The sequence below is a fragment of the Ananas comosus genome, linkage group 14 (genome assembly GCF_001540865.1).
Source record: "Ananas comosus cultivar F153 linkage group 14, ASM154086v1, whole genome shotgun sequence".
In the NCBI taxonomy this organism is placed as follows: Eukaryota; Viridiplantae; Streptophyta; class Magnoliopsida; order Poales; family Bromeliaceae; genus Ananas; species Ananas comosus.
Genome location: NC_033634.1, coordinates 7,552,962 through 7,578,804, shown reverse-complemented (window position 1 = coordinate 7,578,804; position 25,843 = coordinate 7,552,962). Strand labels below are relative to the sequence as shown.

General features: G+C 37.6%; 1 protein-coding gene across 6 annotated transcripts; it reads left to right on the top strand.

The window, feature by feature from the left end:
* LOC109720685 (ASC1-like protein 3) lies at nt 430-25,418 on the top strand. 6 transcript variants are annotated; one of them, XM_020247951.1, is made up of 8 exons: nt 430-813; nt 6,157-6,365; nt 7,072-7,227; nt 22,613-22,798; nt 22,907-23,085; nt 24,720-24,810; nt 24,928-24,956; nt 25,051-25,418. In XM_020247951.1, the coding sequence occupies exons 1-6, from the start codon at nt 691-693 to the stop codon at nt 24,737-24,739; spliced, it is 873 nt and encodes a 290-aa protein (XP_020103540.1). In that variant the 5' UTR covers nt 430-690; the 3' UTR covers nt 24,740-24,810; nt 24,928-24,956; nt 25,051-25,418. The 6 variants fall into 6 exon arrangements, with proteins under 6 accessions (XP_020103540.1, XP_020103538.1, XP_020103539.1 ...); XM_020247949.1 differs by having other exon boundaries at nt 24,923-24,956; XM_020247950.1 differs by having other exon boundaries at nt 24,912-24,952.

The window sequence follows — 25,843 nt, the reverse complement described above, 5'->3', positions numbered from 1 at the left end:
CTAATAGTTGAAACTTTATATATAAATGAGTTTTTTTAAAATTGAGTTCGTCTTCATGTTTTTATTTTGCTAAAAATTAAATAAGAAAAATATATATATTATATATATAAGTATTTATTTATATAAATAAATATAATTTAATAAATTATAAAATGTAAAAATATATATATCGACGCGGTTATCGAGCTGAATATGAGCGAGCTGACCCAGCTCGTGTTCGGCTCGTTTATTAAACGAGCCAAAAAATTTAGCTCGTGTTCAGCTCTCGTTTACTAAATGAGCGATTCGATGTTGAGCTCGTTTCGAGCCGAACACGAGCGGGCTCACGAAATGGCGGAGTACTGGATTGCGGCCCCTAACCAGTAGCACTACTCCTTCCTAAAATAGCATGCCAACGTTCTCTTGAGATTATTCTAATCAAACCTTCCCTAACTCTGCCTAAACCGCAACACCCCCCTCTCTCTTGTATGAGCCAAGAAAACAAATGCGAACCAAGAAAACCATCCGCATTCTTTTCCTACCTTCCCTCCCCTCCCTCCCCCTTCCCCTCCAACCCTTTTAGAGGCCAGTGACTATGCGAGCGAGACCCTCGTCGCCTTCTTCGCTTTCTCGGGATCGGCTCCTGGCGGTGTTGTAGGTGGCTGTTTGGATCGTTCTGTGCACGCGGCGCCGTCCAATCGAGCCTCGGAAATGGGATCTATCTGGGACTCCACTGTCGCTGGCGGCCCCGAGCTGCGCCATTTCTCCTGGGCCGTCTTCTTCGCCGTCGCCTTCTTTTGTGCTCGCTTCATCCTCGACCGCCTCATCTATCAGGTAATAACAGCGCCCAACAATGGCGAGTTCTTGATTCTGTAGATGTGTGTATCTTGATTGATTGACGTCCAGCAGTTTTTGGTGTTAGTGGATGGTTTTTTTTTTTTTTTAGCCTGATGATCCTTTGGTTTGATATTTTTCGGGGAAGAAACTTGGATTACTAATTCTTCTATGATCTGCAGCGTTAGGGACTCACATTACTGAATATTCATTTAGTCCCTCACATTGCTGAATGTTCATTTAGCTCATCATATCGTTAAAGAAGACCTACCCCTCCCCCCATCCCCCAACCCCCAAACCCCACCAAAAGAAGAAACAAGGAGAAAAAATGGAAAAAAAAAACTGACATTAACAGTTTTGTGATCATCTTACAATGGAAAGTAGTTTTGAAATCACAAAGTCTTCAAAAGTTCTTAAGCCACTTTGTTTTTGTTTAATGAATATGTATTAGCTGACGACGGCTTTTTTTTTTGATGTTTTTGTAACCGCATATATTTCCATGCATTTCTTGTATCTTATTTAAAATGATTTTGGTGGCGCATTTTGTAGAATCTTACTAATATTGAGAAGTAAGTTCTTGAATTAGTGGATGTGGAAGATCTTGATTAATTTTAAGCAATATTTGACGTTTGATTTAATATCCTTCTTGTGGGTTTAGGATGATATTCGGAGAACAGATGCGGTTGGATTTAATCTTGTTTACAGAGAAAACCTAATTCTTCCTTTTTCTATGATGATCTCCAACATTATGGAGTTGCATTCTTATAAGCCCGTTATATTTCTACAGATACATGAAGTATATTCTTGCCTACAAAGAAGGAGTTTGCTCATATTTTTAGCGTTGCTATGCTATGGCACTCTTTTGGTTAGAAATATATATGGTTCCCAAAGTTCTTAATCTACTCAATTTGTAAAGGAAGATGCCTTTGAACTGATTAGTTTACATGCATTCTCCTTCTCAAGTTTCTTATGGCTGCGTCTTTCTTGGGTCTATTGGATCAATAGTTTCACTCTTCTTGTTGTTCCCAGTGATATTAAATGATAAAACAAGAAGGTAGAAAAGAAATGTTGAAGTTTTTAACATCCTTAGTTTCCATTATTATTATGATATTAGTAGAGTTAGAGATCATGATAAATCTAGAGCAAGTTGTTTCTGAGCTATCAAAAACCACCTTTAATCCCCATTTGTTGTATATTGAATTGCATAAATGTACACTTCTAACAGATTATTCTTCTTTCAGCGACACTTGTATTTCAATACGGTCTAAATATGCTTCCATGTTGCATCACACTATCTTTTCTGCTAAAACTCTCATGATTCATCACTTCCTAATGTGTTATGCACATTGTTCTGGTTTGCAAATTTAGTCCTATATGAGCCATGTAATTCGTTTTAGCTGTCATTGACAGAAAACCTGTAATAGTACCATTGGTAACTTGATGTACTCATAAGATAGATACACATTTTGCAATTCTGTTGGCCTTTGGTTATCCTGCACTGTAAGGAGCAGTTTGTTTAATATAATGGGTGGGATTTCCCTTATGCTTGACTTATTAAATATGCAGCTTACTTTATCACCAAAATGTTCTGGAAATCCTATCTTGTCGGAAGACTTAGTTGAAAGGATTTCCGGTGGAGTCAGAAATTCGCTCTATATCCGAATAATCTTTTTGGCCTTGGAGTTTTGAAAAATCATGTCAATCCCTTTACATCCAAGCTTTTTCTCAACCAAGAGTACAGTACAATAAATTGTTTCCTTCCCTTGAAACTATTCTTGGAAAACCGTTGTGTTAAATATCAATAATGAGGACAAAGGACGATAGAGTTCATCAAACAGTAGAGCCGCCGGCTTTGTGGCATGTGTTTCTGTTTGTGGAAGTATGAGCTGTAATCATGAAGCCAAACTGTCACGCCCCGCCCGTTGCACAGTGGAGGCAATGTGAGCGCGTGCACAAACGCGCTGAATAGACAGAGTTTTTCCTGTCCGCCCAAGGCATAAACAAAACATGTACATTGCATTCCACCCAGGAAAAACAACATCACATAATTTTGCACGCGAGGCATATCATAAGAGCGAGTATGTAAACCTAACTATTACAACATTGGAGCATTAACATTTTACGCACATTTCTCAAATTTAATACATATTACATGATACATGCCATTTCCTCGAAATACAACTTTTGCTCTCAATTTCATTTTTCTTTACAAAATAGTTTTACATTCCTTTGCTGTACATAGGGTGACCTACACTTGGTGACCCTGCTATTTAGGGTCCGGTGCGGCTTCGCTAGTGGTTGACTCTGCAAAACAGGGGGTGAGAAGTAAAAGAAGTTTCTAGTGGATTCGGCCGCCGACCTAGGCGACTTTCCCACTAGGTCTAATCAAGACATAAGTAGATACAATAACCAAAAGTAGTAAACAACTATACTATGCATAAACTGGAATAAACACTATTATGCCTTTATGAAGTGAAATAAGGCTCGAGACCCAATATGCTCATAGTATCCCCTTACTTACATTTGACCCGATTAGGATGGCTCACCATGGGGTCGAGCCTAGCTCACAACACTAAGCAATGTGGGTAGGCGATAAAGCGACCCAATCACCCACCTTGATTGTCTGCGTAGTTCATAACCACCTAATGCATAAACAAAAGCAAATAGCCACTACTATGCCTTTACAACATGCAACAAGATCCATGATCTAATATGATCAAATCAATGCTTCTATACCTCTTGACCCAATCGGACTGGCTCACCAATGGTCGAGCCTGACTCACACCTCTAAGCCGTATGGGGAGGCGAGAAAGCGACCCAATCACCTAACTTGGCCATTTGTCGGGGAGGCGAGAATGCGACCCAATCCTTGTACGCGTGACACTCCGGAGCTCACAGCTTGTGGAGGCGCGACCTCCACAAGCTCTAACAGACTATGTAAGTATGATCTAGTTCTCTTTATCCAAGAGAACTCACCACCAACCATGGCGACACTATCCTGAGATCTACCAATCCCTAGCATGCTCATCTCACGGTATATGCAACTATGGCAAAAACACTTAGAACAAGCCACTTGTACCATCTCAACACACAATGTCATAGTACTATACTTGTACATTAGGTTACACCCAATCCATAGTTCAATCCATCATTAGGTTCATGTTTGACACTCGATGACGCCTAGTGTTCCACTATATGTTCTATGTCCATACAACTATTTTACTCTACTAGTTCAGTGCATCTTTAGGGTTCACATGGCACTAGAATCATGCATCCTAAGTTCAAAGTTCTCAACAATAGTTGTATACGTCTAATTTAGGAAGCATGCAAATTACATGGCAATACACACACTTGAACCCTAACATGCATAATTATACATGTATATGCATACATGTGGTCTAAATCCATTCACTAACTTGTTTTACTATTTCTTTTGTATTTCTAGGGTTTCCAATGTTCAAATGGCCTATACCCTTACATGCTAGGTTAGCAACTTCCATCAACGATTATCTACTACCAAGATCAAGCAGCATGCAATTTATATAGCAATAAACATAATTGAACCCTAGCATGCATAACTACACATATACACACACACGTACATGCACAAAAATTAGAATTGGACATGGGGAGAAATCCAACCGTTTCGGAGAGCACCACCCACCTCAGTTAATCATCAATTGCTAGGATTTCAAGCAATTGGCTTCCTAGCGTCGATTTGGTATGCTTTAAGCCTAACGAATGAAATTCCTTAAATTTCTCCAATTGGATGCCCTAACCTCGTCGTAATCCAAGTCGAAGTTGTCCCTTGTGTCGAACTATCCTCCAATTAGCGATTTTCAAGATCAATTTGGCCTAAAACCTCATAAGGACAAAAGCCTCAAATCCAAACCCTAGGTTTCTTAATCCTCAAGAACACCCAAAATAATGGTGAATCTTTTGTTTACATTAGTTGCGAAACACCTAGGGATCTTAAAAACACCAATTTTAAAGGATTTAACCCAAATCCTAACTCGAATCATGAAAACTCACCATGGCCACTGTGCTCTCCAAGCTTGATCCACCATTAGAGAGCTCTCCCAAGCTCCTCCAACTTGAAGCTTCCAAAATCTCCAATTTTTCCTCTTTGGTGGAGAGGTTGCAAGAGAGAAGGAGAGAGGTGTTAGAGTGGAAGAGAGAAGAGTTTCCCCTTCCTCTCTTGTGTGTGGGGTGGAGAGGAGAGAGCTATGGGATTCCCTTTTTAACCCCCAAATAGCGGAGGGCCGGACCCTCTATCAAGGTCCAGACCCCGAAAGGCATTTCGGGTATTTTGGCAGCGAAGGTCCGGACTTGTCCTGCAGGGTCCAAACCTTAACACTATGAACAATATTTTTAGTCTTTTTATTTCTTCTCATTTTCGCACTAAAACTCCGATTTTCGTTCCGTTTTCTGTCCAAATCAAATCCAACACAATCGAAACTCCTCTGCACATATGAAACACTTCCCATATTTGAAAATTATAGTTTTTCCTTATAAACACAACTAGATTTCGAAGTACAACCATTTCTCAAAAGTTTTCATTTGCTCCCAACTTTCTTCTAAGTTTCACCGATACTTCTTCTAATCGTTCCGACACCCTCAGCACCCGACGTGGACCTCACCAAATCCACTTCTTGACTATACTTCATCCAATTTGCCTTGAGCGCAGGAAAATGTGCTAAAATTTAGTTTACTACACAAACCATGTCAATAAATCATCTGGACTAAACAGACAAATTAATCTTTTTGTAGAAAGTGTGAGTACCATTTTATCTGTTTGCCTATAATATCTATATTAATTTATTTGACATGACATTCTAATATGAAAATTGGAGTCAGTTATTTCAGACCTCAACATAACGACGTATGGAACAAAATTCGAGTATCGGTATTTCTTTCTTTGCTCTTGAACTTTAATATCTAATGGGAAGCATATTAAAATATTGATGCTACAACTCTGATTGACTTCATAATATCATACTTAAAAGGTTTATATCATGGTTCGATCAATCGACAATATTGTTTTTGCATGCATGAGCTTGATTACATCATGAAAATCATACAGTAGTTTTGGATTTCTATAGTCATTAATTGTCTAAGCTTTCATGCTTCACATAATTTATCTATACTAACTGTTAGCCTATTCATTTCCTGCATTTTGAATATTGTCAGTCCCAAGAAGAGCTTTCTTTTCTTCAAATTATTTACCATCCATTTTGGAGAAAATTTTCTCTGAGATATTATGTCATTTTGCAACACTTAGGATGCCCAGACCTGTAACATATTTGGCGACCATACCCCTTTAATGAATGTATTTGATTTCAGCCATTGGCTACCAGAATGTTGAGTACTAAAGGTGCTTTAATGATGAATGAGGAGGCTAGACTGGCAAAGATTGTGAAGTTTTCTGAGTCAATGTGGAAGCTGACATATTATGCAAGCGTTCAAGTGTGGGTTCTTTCTATAATAACGCAAGAGCCTTGGTCGTTGGATACAAAAGAGTACTTCAAAGGGTGGCCAAATCAAGAATTGAAGTAAGTGCTGTCTTCCTCATGCCTTCCTCATCCCTTTCTTTGGGAAGCTTTTCATATTCTTTAACGCATAAAAGCTCAGCAAAGAAACACATGATTACATGAGGCTAAAATGTTATAATCCTTTATGTTATGTAAGTTGGTTTCAGTCGCACAACTCCTATGTTTTACTTGTTTTGTTGGTTATGCACGTCATGATAAGAAAAGTACCGTACACGGGCCTGCATTGTGTTTCTTCCTATATTTGTTTGATTATTGTGTTCTAGCAGTGTTTCTCAACAAGTAGTAGATGGAGTACTTTGGAAAACTTAGAAATCATGACAAGAACTGTGGTTGGAATAGCCAGTACAGAGCTACTCTGCTACTTCCTATATTTACTTGGCTAATGTAGCTTGTTAACCCTTTCGAGGGTCCAGGTGGTGCCCTAGCTGATTTTATATTTTCTGAGTTAGGCTTCCATTCTATTTTTGTCAGATGGCTTTCTTTCTGCAATGATTTCTTGAGAAACCTTATATATTACTAGCTTTACTCATTTTCCGAACTCTGTCATTCTCAATAGATTTTCATTTCTAGAATGTTTTTTGTTTAAAGATTTAGACTTTAGAAATCCTTGATTTAGAGGATTGTATCCGCATATTATTTTGATCATCTCTGTTGGATCTGCAAGTACCTGCTTGACTTTGTTTAATCATAATCTCTTCTGACATAGGTCCTTACTGATGCTGTTCTACATGTGCCAATGTGGGTTCTACGTTTATAGCATTGGTGCTCTCGTTGCGTGGGAAACCCGCAGGAAAGATTTCTCTGTAATGATGTCTCATCACATAATAACTTCATTTTTGATTGGGTACTCATATCTAACAAGGTAAATATTTACTAAAAGCTTATAAACCTTGTGATATTCTGATTATCTACAAGCGAACTTTGTTTCTTTTTTACTTGTTCTCGTTGAAAGTTTTCTGATTATCAGAATGAAGCTTCAAAGAGTGAAATGTTTGGTTTTACATCTGACCGTGCAAACATTTTCTCAAGCAGATATTTATATGCAATTTATATGCATGTGGTCAGACATTACAAGTGGCAAATATTCCATTTTTTGGTGTTACTAATGCCTCAATGCGCATGCCTTAAAAGACACATTAGCAATCATATGAACCTTTTTAGATTTTTTTTTTTTTTCGTCAAATGAGTTTGTCCAATCAATACTATTTTATGCCATTCTATGTGGTTTTGAAAGTCAGTCCTCTAAGAATCATGTTTCATAGTCTCAAAATTCTTCAAATTCTTTCTTGGTGCTGTCTGACTTAGTTTCTGTTCTGATCATCTTACGTGAGTAACTTATAGTGTAAACTCTTTTCTAGCTCATTGGTGGTGTTTCTTTGGCATCCTCTGCTCATGAACTAGGGCCAAAATAAGAAATGTTGGATGTATGTATATCACGCTTGTTCTTATAGGGATAAGATAAAGGATTATAATCTTTAAATTAATAGTTATGTTGATAAGTGTTTTGGAAGAACAAAACTTGATAAATCCTCCTGATAACAACAAAAATCTATCTTCAAGAAAATGTGCATGCAAGCTATTGAGGTCACACCCTGGCTCGGAAGCTTAGCTAGGCTCATGATAAACATGCCGCAAACATAGGGGTTCAAGACCATTATGCCTGCGAGATGGTGGAATAATGTAACCTGTTGATGACTACATAATAAAAACTTATAAATACTATGCCAATCTAAGTGAACAAAATAGACAAAAATGACTTTAACTAGTAAATCTCGAATTAACTTCATGAAGTAAGGTTCATAACTAGTTACAAATTTCTAAATGTTTAATTGTTTAAGCTTTATTCTACTTAAACTGAGCTCAGCACTATGGAACGCTTATGGCCCCATGTTGTCTCACCCATCTCACCCATCCACACTGGCAACTGTATCCAAAAAGTATTATCTACAAGAGCACAATACGATGATAGACTCTGAGTAGTTTTCTAGCGGGTACAACGAGTTGACAGAGGTAAGGTGTATGGTGTACCTACTAGTCTGAAAAAAGGAAGTTGGATAACTAATTAAGAATAATGGCATAAGTACATGAGATTAACAATGAGCATGTAGGTAGGAACAACTAATGCTACCAATATCCAAGAATATGGAATATTAATTAATAGTATTTAATTTGATAACAATTTAGTAATTTATGCATTAAGCTTTCTATGAAGTTTCAAATTATGGTCAACCCAACCGAAATATCCTTTCGAGTCTCGGTCCCATACTACCAAATGGAGCTATCCATACTTATTAACCAATTCTACCCATTCAGTGCTAAACATGCATATAACTGCATCTATGCAGTTAGAGCATAAAGGAGACCAATTGTGGTCACTCTTTCCGAAGAACTCACCCTACCGCATAGTTGCAATACTATGTGGTGTATTTGATAAGTAGCGAATTGCTATGCTCATGGTTAAGACTCTTATGAAGACTCATGAATCCACAGTAGGCCGACAACAATAACAAATCAGGACAAAGACTAATTTCGAATGCCAAATACGTGAACAACTAGAACTGGGTATTATGCGTACGAATATCTTTAAAGCAGTACTTTACTAGTGTCTTCAACAAAGCATGCTTACTACTTATGAACAAATATGTAACAATTTAAGGACATCATAAGTAGCAAAATAGAACAAAAAGACTGAGCATGCTATCAACATTTCATAATAAAATATCTAGGTACGACAAAATAGAAATTTCAACTTGTAAACCTAAAGCATGCAAGAAAAAAAGGCTAGTTTAAGTATATGCCAACTTCAAAATTTGAGCAACCACCTCAAGGTTAAGAGCAACTAAGCCTGCAAGTTCGAAATGTGCTTTGATTTCTGAGTTTCATTTCAAATCCAAAAGAAAGGTGAATCTAAGTTAAAATCCTATTTAATCATGTTTAGTTTAACATTAATAATACTCAATTTCCATTTCTAGGATCATGATCTTAGTAAACAGATTTTCCAAATAAATCCAACCAAACATAATTACTCCAAGGCCTCAATCCAAGCTATAACAAAATATTACAAATGTTTTACAATTTGGTACAGTGGTCCTTGAGTAAACTTTCAATAATTAGAGTTTACCCTTGATCTTAATACATCAAACTCAAATAGCTGTCTTGAAGCCCAATAAAAAATATGTCAATCGAACGGTGCCTTAAGACATGATGCAACAAATAAGAGAGAGCATAGCAATATCGCTGACCCATCTGGCGGTACTGATGGCAGCAGTGGTGCTGCAGCCACAGTAAGGTTGGCTATTGATGCAAACTGAGGGGTTGCCAAATCTGAATTTTTAGCTTTGTTTTCGTTTAAATGTATTTCTTTGAAATAAACTAGTTCAATTTATCGATTCCGTCGGAATCTATTGAATCATATGAATCCCCAGTTGAATTGGGTCACATCCAAGTAAAATGATAGTCACGTCACTAATCAAGCAATGCACTAATGAGAACTTGCCAAATGTCCCTTAAAAATTTGGATGCACCTATTCTACTGTAAGCCGACTTTAAAATATACATTAAAAATAAATTTATATTATATAATAAATTATTTTATATTATATAGTACTTTAAAAATAAATCTGTATTATATAATAAATTATTTTATATTATATAGCTTATTTTATTTTATTTTACAATACTAATTTAATATATTGTGCGGTGTATGAAAATATAGTATACACTAGATGCAAGTAAAGACTTATTCTCTTTCTTTCTTAAAATTATGAGTGCTTTTTATTGAACATTCTCTGCACCGGATGTATGTATATACATACATCACATACTTACGCCTTTTAGTTGAGACTTTAAAATCTGATTCAGTAAATATAATTTAAATTATAAAACTTCGTAGATCACATATATTTAATAAAGTTTTAATATTGAAACATTTGTCATTTAATATAAGTTGCGGTATATGCGATGTTAACATATTTAGGTTCACGTATAGTTTTTTTTCTTTTCAATCAATTTTAACAAAGTAAAGACACCTTTGCATTTCCAGTAATTTAAAATAAGTCCTCCAATTTGAACTTTTTAGTTAAAAAAATTTATTTATAGAATAGCTACGAAAATTATTAAATTTGAGTGAACTTTAAAATAAAGTTGTTAGAATAATTTAACTCTTCAAATTCTGAAAGTTAAAAAAAATATTAATAAAAGTATTATTTTTTATGATGTACATAGGGCTAATTGATATTTTTTTTCCTTAGTATAAGTTTTTAATCTTAAAATTTTAATAATTATATATCTTAATTAACTAAAATATTATCTACCTGCTGCGAAGCGCGGGTCCTACACTAATACTAAAATTAAAGCAAGGAAGCAAAAATTTCAGCAAGATGAAAAATTAAAATCGAATTGAAGTAATATTAGAATGGTGATAAACCTTTAATATATGAGATAAAAACAACTAACTGAAAATACATATAGTAGTTCCAGAAAGGTAAATTTGGTTTTATCGGACTTAAAGCTTTTAGATTAGTTGATTTGGCTAAGTTGGTTGGTAAAGGTGGAAGATTAGATTGAAAGGAATAATGGGATATCAGGAGATGAGGGAGAAGATAAAATGCAAGAAGTGCACCAATCACACAATCGATGAGGAGGGTGGTACACCATTGGTGGAACTTCGACAACGGGGAAGATGATGAGGAGCCAGGGATTCGAATGAAGAGGAGGGGCAGAAGAAGAAGCCAATCTTGCCACGAATATAGTGTGCTATGATCAAATTGCTAAGGTCTACCTAACGGGATCACATCCATAGGTACAACATTAGACGAAACCTTATCAGTATAAGTCTTCTCGATAGAAAATTCAACAAGACATCGCCTTTATTACCTGAAACTCATCCCCGTCCTTAAACTAAGCTATTTTGTAGGGTTGAGTAAGTTTTTCATTTTTCAGTTTGAGTTTTTCAGTTTTCGGTTTGAGTTTATCAACCATTTCTCTGGAGATAGTTTTTAGTTTTCCCACTGTCAATGACAAGAGAGCAAAACTTATCCCCCAAGCTACAGATGGTTCTAAAAAGACTACGACGCTACCAATCACCTTGGATGGACTTGGAGGTTGATAGGACTCGATGGATCATGAGATTTGTTTCAGTTGCATTAGGAGATTCTTCAGGAATTTCATCTACATCTTCTTGTTCTACAGTTTCTTCCCTAATTTCATTTTTTTCTGATTTTCTATTGGATTGGCTCTAGAATCAAATTTTCTCAAAGGGCAATAAGAGGATTTATGTTTTGATTTGTTACATTTATAACAAATGATGCCAGAATTACTAGGTTTAGCATCTCAAATTTCTTTGCCCTTAAGTTCTTGAACAGGTGTTGAAGAGGTTTGACTATTATTCTTTGGGATAGGCTTGGTTCCTATGGTGTTCTTTACACTCGCACTGTCCTCACAAAAAGTTTGTCTTTTAAGTTTATTCTCAGTCTTAAGTTGTTACGCCCCGCAATCGCCACTTTGGTCGGTCCGGGTGCGCGCACAAATTGCCGAACAGACAAAGCCTTCCCTATCCATTCAAGGCTCAACAACATCATGTATATAGAGTTTTGCCTAGAAAAAACAAACAATCAACATACATGAATTGCACGAGGGCATATCACAAGAGTGAGAATGTAACCTAACTTTATTGACTTAGAAAGTTAAAGATAAGTCGGAAATGACTTGTACTAAAATTGAAATGAAAATGTATGATTTAGAATTTTTTGTAAGAAATGAGACTGATATTTCAGCTGAAAAATTCACAATATTAGAAAATTATGAAAATTTGAGAATATGTTGAAATGATTTTTTTGAGGCTAGATTTAAAGTTTCATATCATTCCGACACCCGAGCAGTGAAAACAGAGTCTGACTGCAATTTGATAAAAATTTTAGTCGGTAGACCTTTCGATGACCAAATATGATTCAAAACTGAAAAGTTTAGATCACGTACTTCTGATTGACTTTAATTGAGCCCGACTATCAAATTTGAACGCAAACGGACATTCAAAAGGGCTCCAACTAAAAGTATCAGATCAAAATAGGACTAAAATGCAAATTGTAATAGTATTGGGGGGCCCTTATGTGAACCTACACCATATCTCTCCTTGGCTGTGCCCAACACGAGAGAATCTTGGAGAAGGGTTCTCTTTCTCTCTAGACCACACTCCCTGTACTCTCTAACACTTTTTTCTCCCTTAGTCTTGTAATTTCTCCATCAAAGAGGAAAAAACTTGGAGATTTGGAAACTTCAAGTTGGAGAAGAAGTTTGAAAGAGCTCTCTAATGGTGGAAGAAGTTGGAGAGCATGGTGGCCAAGGTGAGTTTTCATGATTCGAGTTAGGATTTGGGTTAAATCCTTTAAGATTGGTGTTCTTAAGATCTCTAGATGATTCTAAACTAGTTTAATCAAAGGATTCACCATGATTTTTGTTCGTGAGGTTCATGAAACCTAGGGCTTGGATTTGGGGCTTTTCTCCCTAAGGGATTTGGAACTAAATTGATCTCATAACTCTCTAATTGAAGGGTAGTTCGACGCGGGGGACAACTTCGTTTTGATTACGACGAGGTTACGGCTTCCAATTGGGAGATTTTGCCGAATTTCATCCGATAGGCTTGGGTTGAGTCGAATCGCTGTCGGAAATCAAATTGCTTGGAAGTCCTAGCAATTGGTACTTAAGCACGGTGAGTGGTGCTCTCCGAAATGGTTGGATTTCTTCCTATGTCTATAATGCCATTTTGTTCATGTGTATAAATGTGAAAATTCCATGCATATAGGGTTATTATTGTGTTTGAGCTTTTATTTCCTTGCATGCTTCCTACAGTAGGGTTGGTCAAATTGGATTGGGAACTCGGTACTTGGATGCGTGAGGATTGGGTCATTGGACATTGGAAATCCTATGAATGCAATGAACTAGAATGTGAACTTAGAAAATATTGTGGAACATTGGTGGCATCTTGACTAGTTGTTTGGACATAGAAAATAAACTGTGGACATTGGAACAAAGTGAAATACTAGGTGTCATTGTGAGTCTAAACATGAACCTAGTGGTAGAAATACGGATTGGTTATCCTGTTGTGCAAGTAGAAAACATGAACATTGTGTGTCATGAGTGTACTTGTGGGTTGTTGCCGTAGTTGCACAGGATTTGAGACGAGCATGCGAGGGATTGAAAAAGATCCTCTGGACCATGCTAGGGATTGGTGGAGGATTCCCGTATGTTGTTACCCTGGTTAGTAGGGTGTCCTCGGGATGAGAGGACTGGATCGTACTCACATTGTTTGTTTGGCTTGTTGGTGTTCGCGTCACCATAAGCAGTGAGCTCCGGAGTTGTCACACATGGGTTAACGTATCTATCCAGCAGGCGGCCCTAGATGGGTTAAGTGGAATTCTTCCCAACTGTTGGCCCTGGTATTGTGAGTTTGGCTTGACTTTGCGTGAGCCGGCATGATTGGGTCATGAGGTAAAAGAGAAAGTTGGTTGAGCATAGTAGATCATGTCTTTGGTTACCTGGTGAAGTTTTGTAGTAACGTCATATGACAGGATGAGTCGATTGTGCCTCCTCTGCGGACAGTCTGCATTGGGTTGAGCGGAATTCTCCCAAGTAGACGATCTAGAGGTGGGAGTTGGGCTTGACTTTGCGTGAGCCGGTATGATTGGGTTAAAAGGTAAAAGTGGTAAGCATCTTGAGCATAATAGCATTTATTGTTTACCTAGCTTCATTTCGCAAAGGCATAGTAGTGTTTATTCCAGTTGAGCATAGTGTAGTTGTACTTTCTTGTTCGTTTATCTACTTATGCCTTGATAGACTTAGTGGAAAAATCGGCGAGGTTGGCGACTGAACCCACTGGGAACTTCTTTTAGTTCTCACCCCTTGTTTTACAGAGCCAACCATTAGCAGAGCGGCACTGGAACGAGGCGTGGGCGTTGCGCCTAGATAGCAGGGTCACCAAGTGTAGGTCACCCATGTACAAGTAAAAGAATGCAAATGTATTTTGGAAATGGAAATGGAATTAAGAGCGAAGTTGTATTTTGAGGAGTTCATGTTTTATTGTCTACTGCAAATTTTTATATTTGCTAATCAACATTTGCACAACTTTTCCATCCAATTTTCACTATTAATTACCATTGATGCGCAACTACACTAACTCCAAATCCTTCTGCGTAACAAGCCCATCAATTTGGCCTGTTAAAGAGTGTACGTCATACGGTACGACTCTTTCCTCACATCCACCAATCTAATCCGGAGCCCATCTAGTCCGTTCTCCGATATTGCTTACAAGCAAATCCTATTTGGCGTTTCCTTCCATTACGAGTGGATCCTACCACACGTAGCCCTCTAGCTCCAACAATGAGATAGCACATCCTTGAGCCCTTATCCATTCCAGGACATAGACCCCATTTCACACGTGGCTTCTACTATCCCAACATCTCACACAGAGCACATTGCACCACTTCCACATGCCACAGGTTGGCATCATGTCATTCTTATGACGAGCCCATTTGAACCCCAAGTTTGTAATTCTGATTCTACTTCCGCAATAACGCTAGGCTCTACGATTTGGTGACTCTACCAATGAGGTGAGCGGCATGACCGAGCCTTTGCCCTTTTGGTCAATACCCTTAACCTTCTCGCATGCCACTAACGCTCTCTTTAGAAGAGCCCTCGGCTTACCTGTTTAATCCAGATTGCCACGGGAGGTCCACCGACTGACAATCCTTCATAGGCCTACAACTTAAAGTCTGACGCGACATCGTGCAACGTCTCTCACTCTTATGTGTGGACCTAATTATCACATGATGGAGTCCCCATTAGGGACTTAGCATCAAAACCCCAACCAGGAGTAATTATATTCCAAGACGTCGTAATCCTATGGCCAGTTCGCATCTACCCTCTAGATGCACTAACAAACTCACAATTCCACACGTGGCATTCCATGTCTTCGGGTCATCGCTTGGACTACCGTCTCGACCATGAATCTTAGCCAAGCCCTACCCTCAGGTTCAGAGCTGCTATCACATGATACCAACTGCGCCTGTCCATAAGGCCCCAGGCCCACAGTCCCCACATGGTCTAGCACGAGTAATCCCCAAGCAGTGCCCACTAATCATCGCCACTTGACCAAGGCGCTCCAAGCGCAATATTCTTTGGCCATCCAACACTTTGGTATTCAACTGAAACCTCACCTCACAAGGAGGATTCTCAACACGGTTCGAACACTTGCATACCGAGTTCATGCTTCCTTAACTGAGGCTCTGCTCTACCGAGCACACGTCTGCCGATCACTAGGCACCCATAAGGGACTACCAACCTCTCGAGCGGTCCTCGGCATCCTTCACACTTGGCCAACGCCCGAGTGCTACTGCCAACGAACCCTCTTCGGTTGAACTTTCAGTTCGTGCGCCACGGCCACTCTACAGTCGAGCATACCTTGCCTCCACTTGTCTCGGGTTAGCCATAACCACTAAGCAATGCTGCTTCATCATTCTTTACCGACCATGAGTGCTCCCTCATCGTGAGCCACTATACGTCAAGGCTAACTCATCCAGATCTTGCAGTCATCGCACCAATTCTATGGCAGCGCAATTATTACCATCACCAACCCGTCAAAGGGTTCCAAGGTTAGAGTACGACCCAAAGTCGTTACTTCTTCATACACGGTTACTACCGTATCCATGAAGGGTTCACATCCCTTGTTCACTTACCTTTTTACCAACATTTGAGATTATCATCTCAAGGAAGGATTCTCTCAACCACCATAACCTATCTCCGTTACCATGGCTCCAAGGCTATTGCATACATCCATTGTACGTTCAAGTGCTTCTAAGCTCATGTTCAGCCTTGAGCTCTGACATCACCAAGTTCCACCTTAGGGTTCAACTTGGGTACAATGCCACTACTCTCACCTGTTAGATTCCATTCTAGGCTAAATACCACGAGTATTCTAGCCCGCTTCGAAAGCCCACATGTCACCACTTGTACTTAATCATTTATCCATTTCCACACAAGAGGGTTACAACCCTAATTCTTCCTGCCACACAACTGAATCATATTTAGCTTAATTGCTAGCCACAGCATATACTAATATCTCAAGAATCTAAGGACAAAGGAAGATCAAACCACGTCGAAAGCATTCCCTCTCCTCTTCTTGGATCTTCCTTAAGATTGAATTAAGCGTAGGTCCATACTAACATGTCACTCCAGCCTTTAAATTTCTACACAAGATTTTCCACGTCGTGACTTTGTCTAGATCCTATACCCTTGGTCATAGGTACATTCCAATAGTGCCTTATTCATCATCAATAGCATACTGCATATTTCATTCTCGGATCATCGACACTCTTCAACATAACCCAAATTAGGTGTGCCAGAAATACATCTCATTAGCACAACAACTGGGCTAATCACTCTATAAGCCCACTCGGCCACTTCATTCTCGTCATCCTATAATAGTCCGGTCTTACCTACGCCATTACCCGATGGATCGTGCCTGTGCACCCATCATCAAGGATTGTGCTCCACATCCATCATTCACGGCCGCGCTTGCATCCAACACCCATCTTAGCTGGGGCAAACACGTCCATATCCTCCAAAATGAGAATCATTAGATCTCGACAGCTTCCAATCCTGACACTAAGTTAGGGCACATATCGACTTCTATAGACCACGCATTTCGGTTACAATGAGAGGTCTTATGCCCTTAGTGAGACCTAGCTCGCAACATCGGAGGGCTCTCTAGTCCTCTGCAACATCCATCCCGCCAAGTAACTTACTATCGTCACTCGAGGGCTAACACGCTTACCTAGGTGACCCAACGATAGAATATGATTCGCCGCACATAATAGCTGACCCAATCGAGCGAAAGTCATAGAAGGGCACCCCTACTTCACTTTCGACATCATGTTGTCTGCAGCCAACATGATCATCTAAATAGAGCAGTTGCAACACCTTCAATCCGCCTCCAAAATACCATTGGAGACACACCTTGACCCAATCATTTCACTTTCGTCATAAGTTTCGTCCACTCACGAGCCTAGGTCCTTGCGGCTTTTCAAGCCTAAGTTTTTCTAGATCCACCTAGACCATTTCTACGCTCTAATACCACTTTATCTGTCACGCTCCGCGACCGTTACTTTGGTCGGTCCGGGCGTGCGCACAGATTGCTGAACGGACAAAGCCTCCCCTGTCCGTTCAAGACTCAACAACATCATGTATATAGAGTTTTGCCCAGGAAAAACAATCAACATACATGAATTGCAGTATCTCACACTATTTTTATTTACACTTGCTTTTATTTTAAAAATCCGGTGTACTACATAAGTACATGATTATAGACAATGTCGATCCTATGAAAAGTTAAAAGGGCTAAGTCGTCTTGGATTTGGGTTCGAAGATTGACTAGATAGAGAGCTATCTACTGTTCTTCATCCTCTTTAAGTTCATTGCGAGCTTGAAGGGTGTAAGTTTTTCAATATATTCTTATACCGACTTAGACCCTTGCTTAAGATTGTGAAATTTTTGAAAAATGGTTTGGCAATAATCAGTTGGTAAAAATTTTCCTTTTAAGTTTTTCATTCACTCTTTCCCACAAGATAAACTTTTCTTTTCCCTTTCTAACTCCAATTTCGACTTGTTTCCACCACACTAAGGCATAACCTTTCAATTGAAGGGAGACAAATTTAACTTCTTTTGTCATCTGGTTATTCTTTTCATTCAAAAAAAATATTCTTTTTTGTTTAGCCACTCCACAAATTCTTCAGGTTGTAATTTACTCTCGAACTCACATCTAGTTTAATGCCCTGATCCTATCGAAGTATGTTTCTTGATTTTGAATAAGAGGATTTCTTCTAGCAAATAAAGTACGATTGTCAAAATCAGTGTCACTTTCTAAATCTTCTCCTGCCACATTATGTTGTTGCATAGTTAACCTTTCTAATAGTTGTTGAATGTTATTCATTTGATTTTGTATGTTTCTCATGCAATCTTGTTGTTTCTCATACGATTCTTTCCAATCACGAGGAATTTCACTATTATCTGTCGTTACCAAATGCTTCCAACTTGATCAATGAAGAGATTTTTTTTTTGAAAATATTTGGCCCAAAAAGAAGAACAAGAAAAAAAAAAAAACTTCAGCACCAAAAAGTTGTCTAGATCAAAACAAACGTTCCCACGAAAAGAACTTGCTCCGATGCTAATTGATGCGAACCGAGGGGTTGCCAAATCTGAATTTTCAACTTTGTTTTCGTTTAAAGGTATTTCTTTAAAATAAACTAGGTTCAATTTATCGATCCTGGCGAACTTTACTAAAATTAAAGCAAAGAAGCAAAAATTTTAGCAAGACAGAAAATTAAAATCGAATTGAAGCAATACTAGGATGGTGATAAACCTTCAATATATGAAATGAAATAATCAACTGAAAATACATATGATAGTTCCAAAAAGATACATTCAGTTTTATTGGACTTGAAGCTTTTAGATTTAGTTGTCTTGAAAAGATGGTTGGTAATAGTGGAAGGCTAGATTGAAAGGGATAGTGGAATATCAAGAGATGAGGGAGAAGATAAGATGCCAGAAGTGCACCGATCACAAGATTGTTGGAATTCCACAATTGACGAGGAAGGTGGTACATCATGGGTGGAACTTCGACAACGGAGAAGATGATGAGGATGCAGGGATCTAGATGAAGAGAGGTAGAAGCAAAAGCCGATTTTGCCACGAGGAAGAAACGGCAATGATAAAGTTGAGAAAGAAGACGATCTCAGTGCGAGGAAGTAGCGGCGATGATCACACCGGAAAGAGAACACCACTACGAGGTTAAAGAACAAGAGTAGAAATTTCTCTTCATCAAATCTGCTCCTCAAAGCATCAATAGCCAAGTATTTATAATGTTAAGAGTCTATCCTGTAATAAATTCTTGTCCTTTCGTCTTCAGTACAACACGGTCACCCAAAGGTCATGCATAGAAGATGAGGCGTTTTTCGGAAGCCAAAAGGTCTTTTTGGGTTTATTTCTATGTTTATTGGAGAAAAGAGGTTTAGCTTACCGCACCAATTAAAACTAAACGATTTAAGCCTGAATCAAACACGAACTTGCAAAATAAAAGAAAATTGCATTCAAAAATAAAATAAACGTTTATTTGCTCCATCAGCTATGGTTTGGATGGCGTGTGCATTATGTCCATTTTGCAAACATATCCCCAACCAACAGTGGTGGCACAATGATCAGACCAAACAGAGAGGGAGAGACTTATTTGCTTCTCCTCCAAATTATGGATCATCATGGCCAACCTCTTCCTTTATTTTAATCCTATTTGCAAGAATAGAGACAACCAAATTACATCCAAACCTCGACCATAAGTTGGAGCGGATCTTGTTCGGATAGTTACGGTCATACCTAGGGGGAAACAAATCTTGTAGAAGGCCTTTCAACGGGATGGGCTGGCTTCTTCATTTTGTATCTTATTTACAAGCCAGGACATGTCTCCTGCAACACTAAATCCAATTTTGAACGATTAATTTAATGTTACATTCTGTATCTTATTTACAGGCTAGGACAAGTCTCATGCAATACTAATTCCAATTTCGAACCATTAATTTAACAGTAAGGGGCCGTTTGGTTCAGGTTTTGTAATATTTCGGTAATCCTCCGTATTTTGTATTGAAAATATTCAAATTATTATCATTTAACTCAAGTTTAGTTGGAAAAGTTGTTAATGAAGTAGTGGAATCATTATAGATTCGTAGGTGGCAGGAATACTAGATTATTATGCGTTGAGATATTCTCATTTCCATTCTAGATGGGAATTATTAGTAGTCCATTAATAAGAATTTACTAGTTTTTAGCAACCACCCAACCCTAGTAGCTTGATAAGTTAATGACAGACTTGCCATTCCAAATATAAAATATACAACATTCTTAAAATATTACAAACCTTGAACCAATTTGCCTGTAACTATTATTTGCCATCAATTTCTAAGATAATAATACTCTTTATATCCTACATCAGGATTGCAGAGAGCGTGAGTTCATCTTATCCTTCTCTCTATATATACGGAAATTTAATTCCAAAGATTTATGTTTTTAATTAAACAATCTCATCCTTGCTTAGCAATCCTAATCTCTCTGGTGTTTAAATTCCTCTTTCTATGTTTAACAACTTGAAACTTTCTTTTAGAGACGTTAAAATCCCATCCATGCATACTCCCATCCAACTCTTATACTTACAATTAAATTCTTCGAAGGACTTGTCATTTCATAGCAAGCCACTCCTTTAAAGAGAAACCAAATTTGACTGATCCAAGAATCTGATTTGGCCCAAACATATATCATTACATCTCGATCCCCCAATCATGATTGTGCAATTACTTTTTCTATTGGGTTTAATTCCTTCCATAAATTGTTATCTCGAAGGTTCCAATACTCGTAGTGACTTAAACTCGTGGTCGTGTCTATTTAACTCATCTCTAAGTCAATTTAGTCCCAATTTTCAGGCATAGGCCTGAATTATGGCCAATAAATTAGTGCTAAAATTTTGTATCATTTTGTATTAATTTCACATATGAAAGGTCATCTTGAACCTAGTTCCCAAATTTGAAATAAATTTCATCTTGAACCTAGTTCCCAAATTTGAAATAAATTTGTGAGTTCCTCTTAACAATATTCAGATTCCACCTGATACTGTTGTTAAGCTAAATTTTTTTTTTGTAAGACCAACCTAGGTTCCATTAATTCCTATCCATTTTTATCACACTCTGATATTATGTGCACATAACATATCTAGCCAATCATATCACACCCAATTTAAATTTTTATCCACTTAATATTTTATATTTGAATCATATTTAAATGCAAGCAATTTAAATCCCAAAATTCTGGGGGTATGGGTTATTCTTGAGTTCAGTTCTGTTAGAAAAAAGTTTGGACAGTTAACAGTTAAAAATATTTGTAACTAGTTATAATCTTAATTTGTGAAGTTACTTTGGGATATATTAGTTAAAGTAAAACTATATTTGGGTATTTTGCTTATTTAGGCACAGTATTTGTAAAATTTCATTATGTGGTTATTAAACAGATTGTCTTGTTCTGAGGCCATGCATCCATGAGAATTGTAAGCCCTTATGTTTGGCGGGCTTGTCATGCACCTGGCTAAGCTTTTGGGTTGGGGTGTGTATGTCCAATTTATACTGTTTTATGCCATACTTCTTTTCTTTATCATCATATAATTTTTTTTCCCTTTATTTCGATGGTAAATAATCTTAAATTTTGGCTTCACAATCATTAAATTTTCCAAACTCTTTTGTTGGTTTCTTCAAACTTAGTATCTACCCTAATAATCTTACATAAGCAATTTCCAGTGTTAACTCCTTTTCGGATGTTTGGCTGTCTTTCTTTTGCATCCTTTGCTCCTGAAAAATAGAGCCAAAAGGAGTTATGTTGGATGTATGTGCAATGTTCTTGTAGAGACAGCATAAAGGATTATAGTCTTTAATTGATAATTCTGTTTGAGAAATGTTATGCAATGAAAAAACAACTTGGCAAAACCTCCTCATAATATGCAAGTCACTGATGCTGAGGATAGGGCATGTTGTTTGCTATTTTATACTAATTTTCCTTTAAGGTCGCTCTCTTAAGATATATACTCTTTTTTTTTCCTCCTTGGTCAGTCAAAACCCTCTATTCTTTAAAATTGTTTAAATTAGTAAGTAATTTCCTCAATAAAGTTCAAAAGATGGGATAAAAAGACATAATAAATAGTTAGAATATTTTGTTGCTAAAGAAAATAAATATTTCATGCTATTATGTGTCGGCACACAAGAATTTTTTTGACAGGCACGCATTGGCACGGTTCGGCATGCACCGTGCTGTACCGTGCCGGCAAGTTTCTGGCACGACCCCGTGCCACGGCACTTAAATCCTTGCTTGATCTTAATACTTCTTCAATATTGTGAATAGCAAACCATTTTGAAACATTCCATTTGAATGGATATCGGGGAGCGATATAATCTTACACCACAGGAAAGCTGAAAGTGGCAGAGTTTAAACAACAAGCAACAATCAATACTCTCGTGGTTTGAGAATTAGATATTCTTGTGATATTTGCCTTACAGCTCTAAAATACAAAATTTGAATCAGTGACAACATTAAATGAAATTCATGCTGATCTTTGATTATAAGACATATTAGTTTGTCCGACAAAACTAATCAAAGCTGTTCTTATTGTGCAGATTTTTTCGGATTGGTACTATCATCCTTGCTTTGCATGATACAAGTGATGTTTTTCTTGAGGCGGCCAAATTGTTCAAATATTCTGAGAAAGAGATTGCAGCTAGCTTGTGCTTTGGACTCTTTGCACTCTCATGGCTTTTGTTGCGTCTAGTTTACTTTCCCTTCTGGATAATTAGAACCTCATGGTCTGTTTTGCATTACTTTCTCTGCAGCCTTTCTGATTAACCCTTTCTTCTCTTTGTTTTTTGTCAAATCGTATGTTTCTTATCATTTTGGATGCTGAAAAATTGCAGCTACCTGTCTATTGAAGCCTTGATGATACTGGAAAACTTTCCCACTTCTCTGTACTACATTTTCAACACCATGCTCCTCACATTGCTTGTATTCCACATCTACTGGTGGAAGCTAATATGTGCCATGATCATGAGACAGCTGAATAACAGAGGACAGGTGGGAGAAGATGTTCGATCAGGTACAAAGCACTTTATGTTTACTTTTTGCTTGATGACCTACTGAGGGAAGAATTCTACTTATTGACACAATTGGATTTTAATCATCTGGAAAATTTCTTTTATTGATAAATTTTAGGGTAAACTGCAATTTGCTTTCTAGTGATTTAGCGTATTTTCACTTTGTCACCTGCTTATTTTAGAAGTTACACTTTACTGCATTGTGGCGTTATTTTTTATTAAACTGTAAAACTTACCATAAAAAAAGCTAGCAAAGTGCTACACTACAAACCAGAGTGGTAGCATATATAACATTTTACTAGCATGTAATCTGCAGGGTATCAGCCTGTTACCCTGTTTCATGGCAAATATTTATGGTGAAACAAATATCAAATTAGAGGGTATCAAAGTGCAACTTTTTAAACCATAGGTCACGTGTCAAAATGAAAATGTGCTGAACCACAGGTTGGGAAATTGAAGCTTACCCTAAAAGGCTTTTTTTGCATCTAGGCCCCTACAAAAAATTTATTTTAAAAATAGCCCCAGCAAATTTAAATTTGCACTTTTGGCCTTGACCCTGCCACGTCAGCGCCAAAGCGAGCGGAGCTGGGCCAGGGTGTTAAGTTGAACACGGCAAACCATTTATCGTGTCCAAATATGGTAAATAATTTTCCGTGTCTAGAGAAAATACAAATATATGTATTTTTCGCAATATAAATATTGAAAAGAGGAATAGGGAGTAGGGATGTCAATGGTTATGGATACCCGAAATATTATCCGAACCCAAATCGGAATAAATTATTTATATACATAATTTATTTTTATTTATTTATACAATATATAAAATAGTTAATAATTTATATAAAACCCGCCGTGTTTGGGTCCGGGTTCGGGTTTCGGGTTTTTGGTCGGGTATGGATGTGGGTATGGATTTTTAAAACCCACCGGGTTTGGATTCGGGTTTGGGTTTTAATTTGATTTTCGCATTCGGATTCGGGTTTTTAAAAATCCGATCCAAATCCGACCCGTTGACATCCCTAATAGAGAAGAAGAGGAATATAAATATGAAACACGGTGAACTATTCACCGTGTTTGAACACGGTGAATCAAGTGAATGATTCACCATGTTCAACTTGCCAAGCAGGCCTCCAGTCCGCCCACGTGGCGCTTGCATGGCGCATGCGTGGCAGGGCAAGGGTCATTTTTACAATTATAAATTTGTTGGGGCTAGTTTTAAAATAAATTTTTTTCAGGGGGGCCATTTGCAAAAAAAGCCCTACCCTAAATTATATCTTATTTTATTGCAAACGAATGTCTTACTGACTAATCAAATGTAGCTAGGTCGGAAGTGCTGACCACCCAAAGTGCATTTTGAATTAAATTGCTCGAGTTGTTAACCGACATACACACATCTTTGCTAGGTTTCTCTAAGGCTTTTTTCTTTTGTTCATTAAGAACAACATAGGGCTCTACCTGTTTTCTTGTAGAAGAAATCAAAATAAATTGTTGACTTGTCCATTCTTCTTCTCAGCTTGTAACTTGGAAACTTTGGTCAGATGAATAGGGGAATTTCTGTGATTCTTTTCCTTGGAAACTGTACTGTTGTATCCAAACATTAGGTCCATGGTGTGATTTTATTGATGACTTTATATTACAGATTCAGAGGATGAAAAATGATCAAGCTCACAGTTGGGGAGTAACAGCTACCAATTCTGTGGATTTATTACTCAACTGTATGGATGGTGCAGGCGCGTTAATTTATCCTCGTAGGCTACTATGATAGTTTATAATCTTCTGTATCTACATTTTTTTTTTTTTTTTTTTTTTTTTTTTGATCTCAATGATGCAGACATGAGCCAGATCAGGAAGAGAAGGTGAACAGGAATTAACGTAGGTAGGGAATGATGTTTTCATCGGAAAACCTTGTTATCTATTTTAATCCTTCTTTTTTACAAAACATAATGTTTCATAATCCCGGTGTGTACAAGGGCTGTTTGTGACCGGGGTTCTCTTGGGCTTCCTCTATGAAGGCTTTGGCACGACGAAAGAAAGAAAACAATCAGCTGATGAGTATGAATTTTGAGCATCATTTTTTTGTTTTAATTGTGCGAGTTATGTAGGCCTTTTTTCTTTTTTTTCTTTCACCTCCTGGGAATGCTGTTTTATAACCAAATAAGCTGCATAAATGCTGTTGTAGCAGCAGGCGGCGGCGGCTACTGCTGCTTCGTTATTGTTGTTGTTGTAGCACAACTTAGCGGAGAAAGTCTTGGAGAAATTAGTTCTTTTGATGTAGCTTGTCGAAATTTATATGGACGTTAATTTTCTAATTGTTTAATGCAAATACCTGGGCTTAATACGAGTAGACCTTTCATTTTGATCGTAATTGGTTAGATTTACTTGTAATAAAGCGCCGGTTTTTCTTATTTGAGCGTATGAAAATATTAACTTTCTGAAAAGGACAGGATTTGATGTGTTGATCTGACGAATTGGCCGAGGAAAACCGTAACTGGAAAACTGTAACTGCAGCTTACTGTAGCTTGTCACGAGTGCAGGGATAATGGTTTGTACTTCTTTTCTATAAAGAGTGGCATAACATGGATACCTCTAATTGGTCCGTGCATCCCAAACAACATAAAAAAAAAAAAAGAAAAAAAGAAAAAAAGGAAAACAAAAAAAGAGAGAACTTTATTTATTTATTTATTTATTTAAATCCTCTCGATTGCTGACTTTTATGAGGTAGGTGATTTTGGTCAAATAAAATAAGTGTAATAAATTTAGGAA

What these genes read in the sequence shown, in the direction of transcription:
- LOC109720685 (XM_020247951.1), top strand. Translation starts at nt 691, where the DNA reads ATGGGATCTATCTGGGACTCCACTGTCGCTGGCGGCCCCGAGCTGCGC. An exon ending in TGGCCAAATCAAGAATTGAA is followed by an intron (nt 6,366 to 7,071) that starts GTAAGTGCTGTC and finishes CTTCTGACATAG; the next exon opens with GTCCTTACTGATGCTGTTCT. An exon ending in GGGTACTCATATCTAACAAG is followed by an intron (nt 7,228 to 22,612) that starts GTAAATATTTAC and finishes CTTATTGTGCAG; the next exon opens with ATTTTTTCGGATTGGTACTA.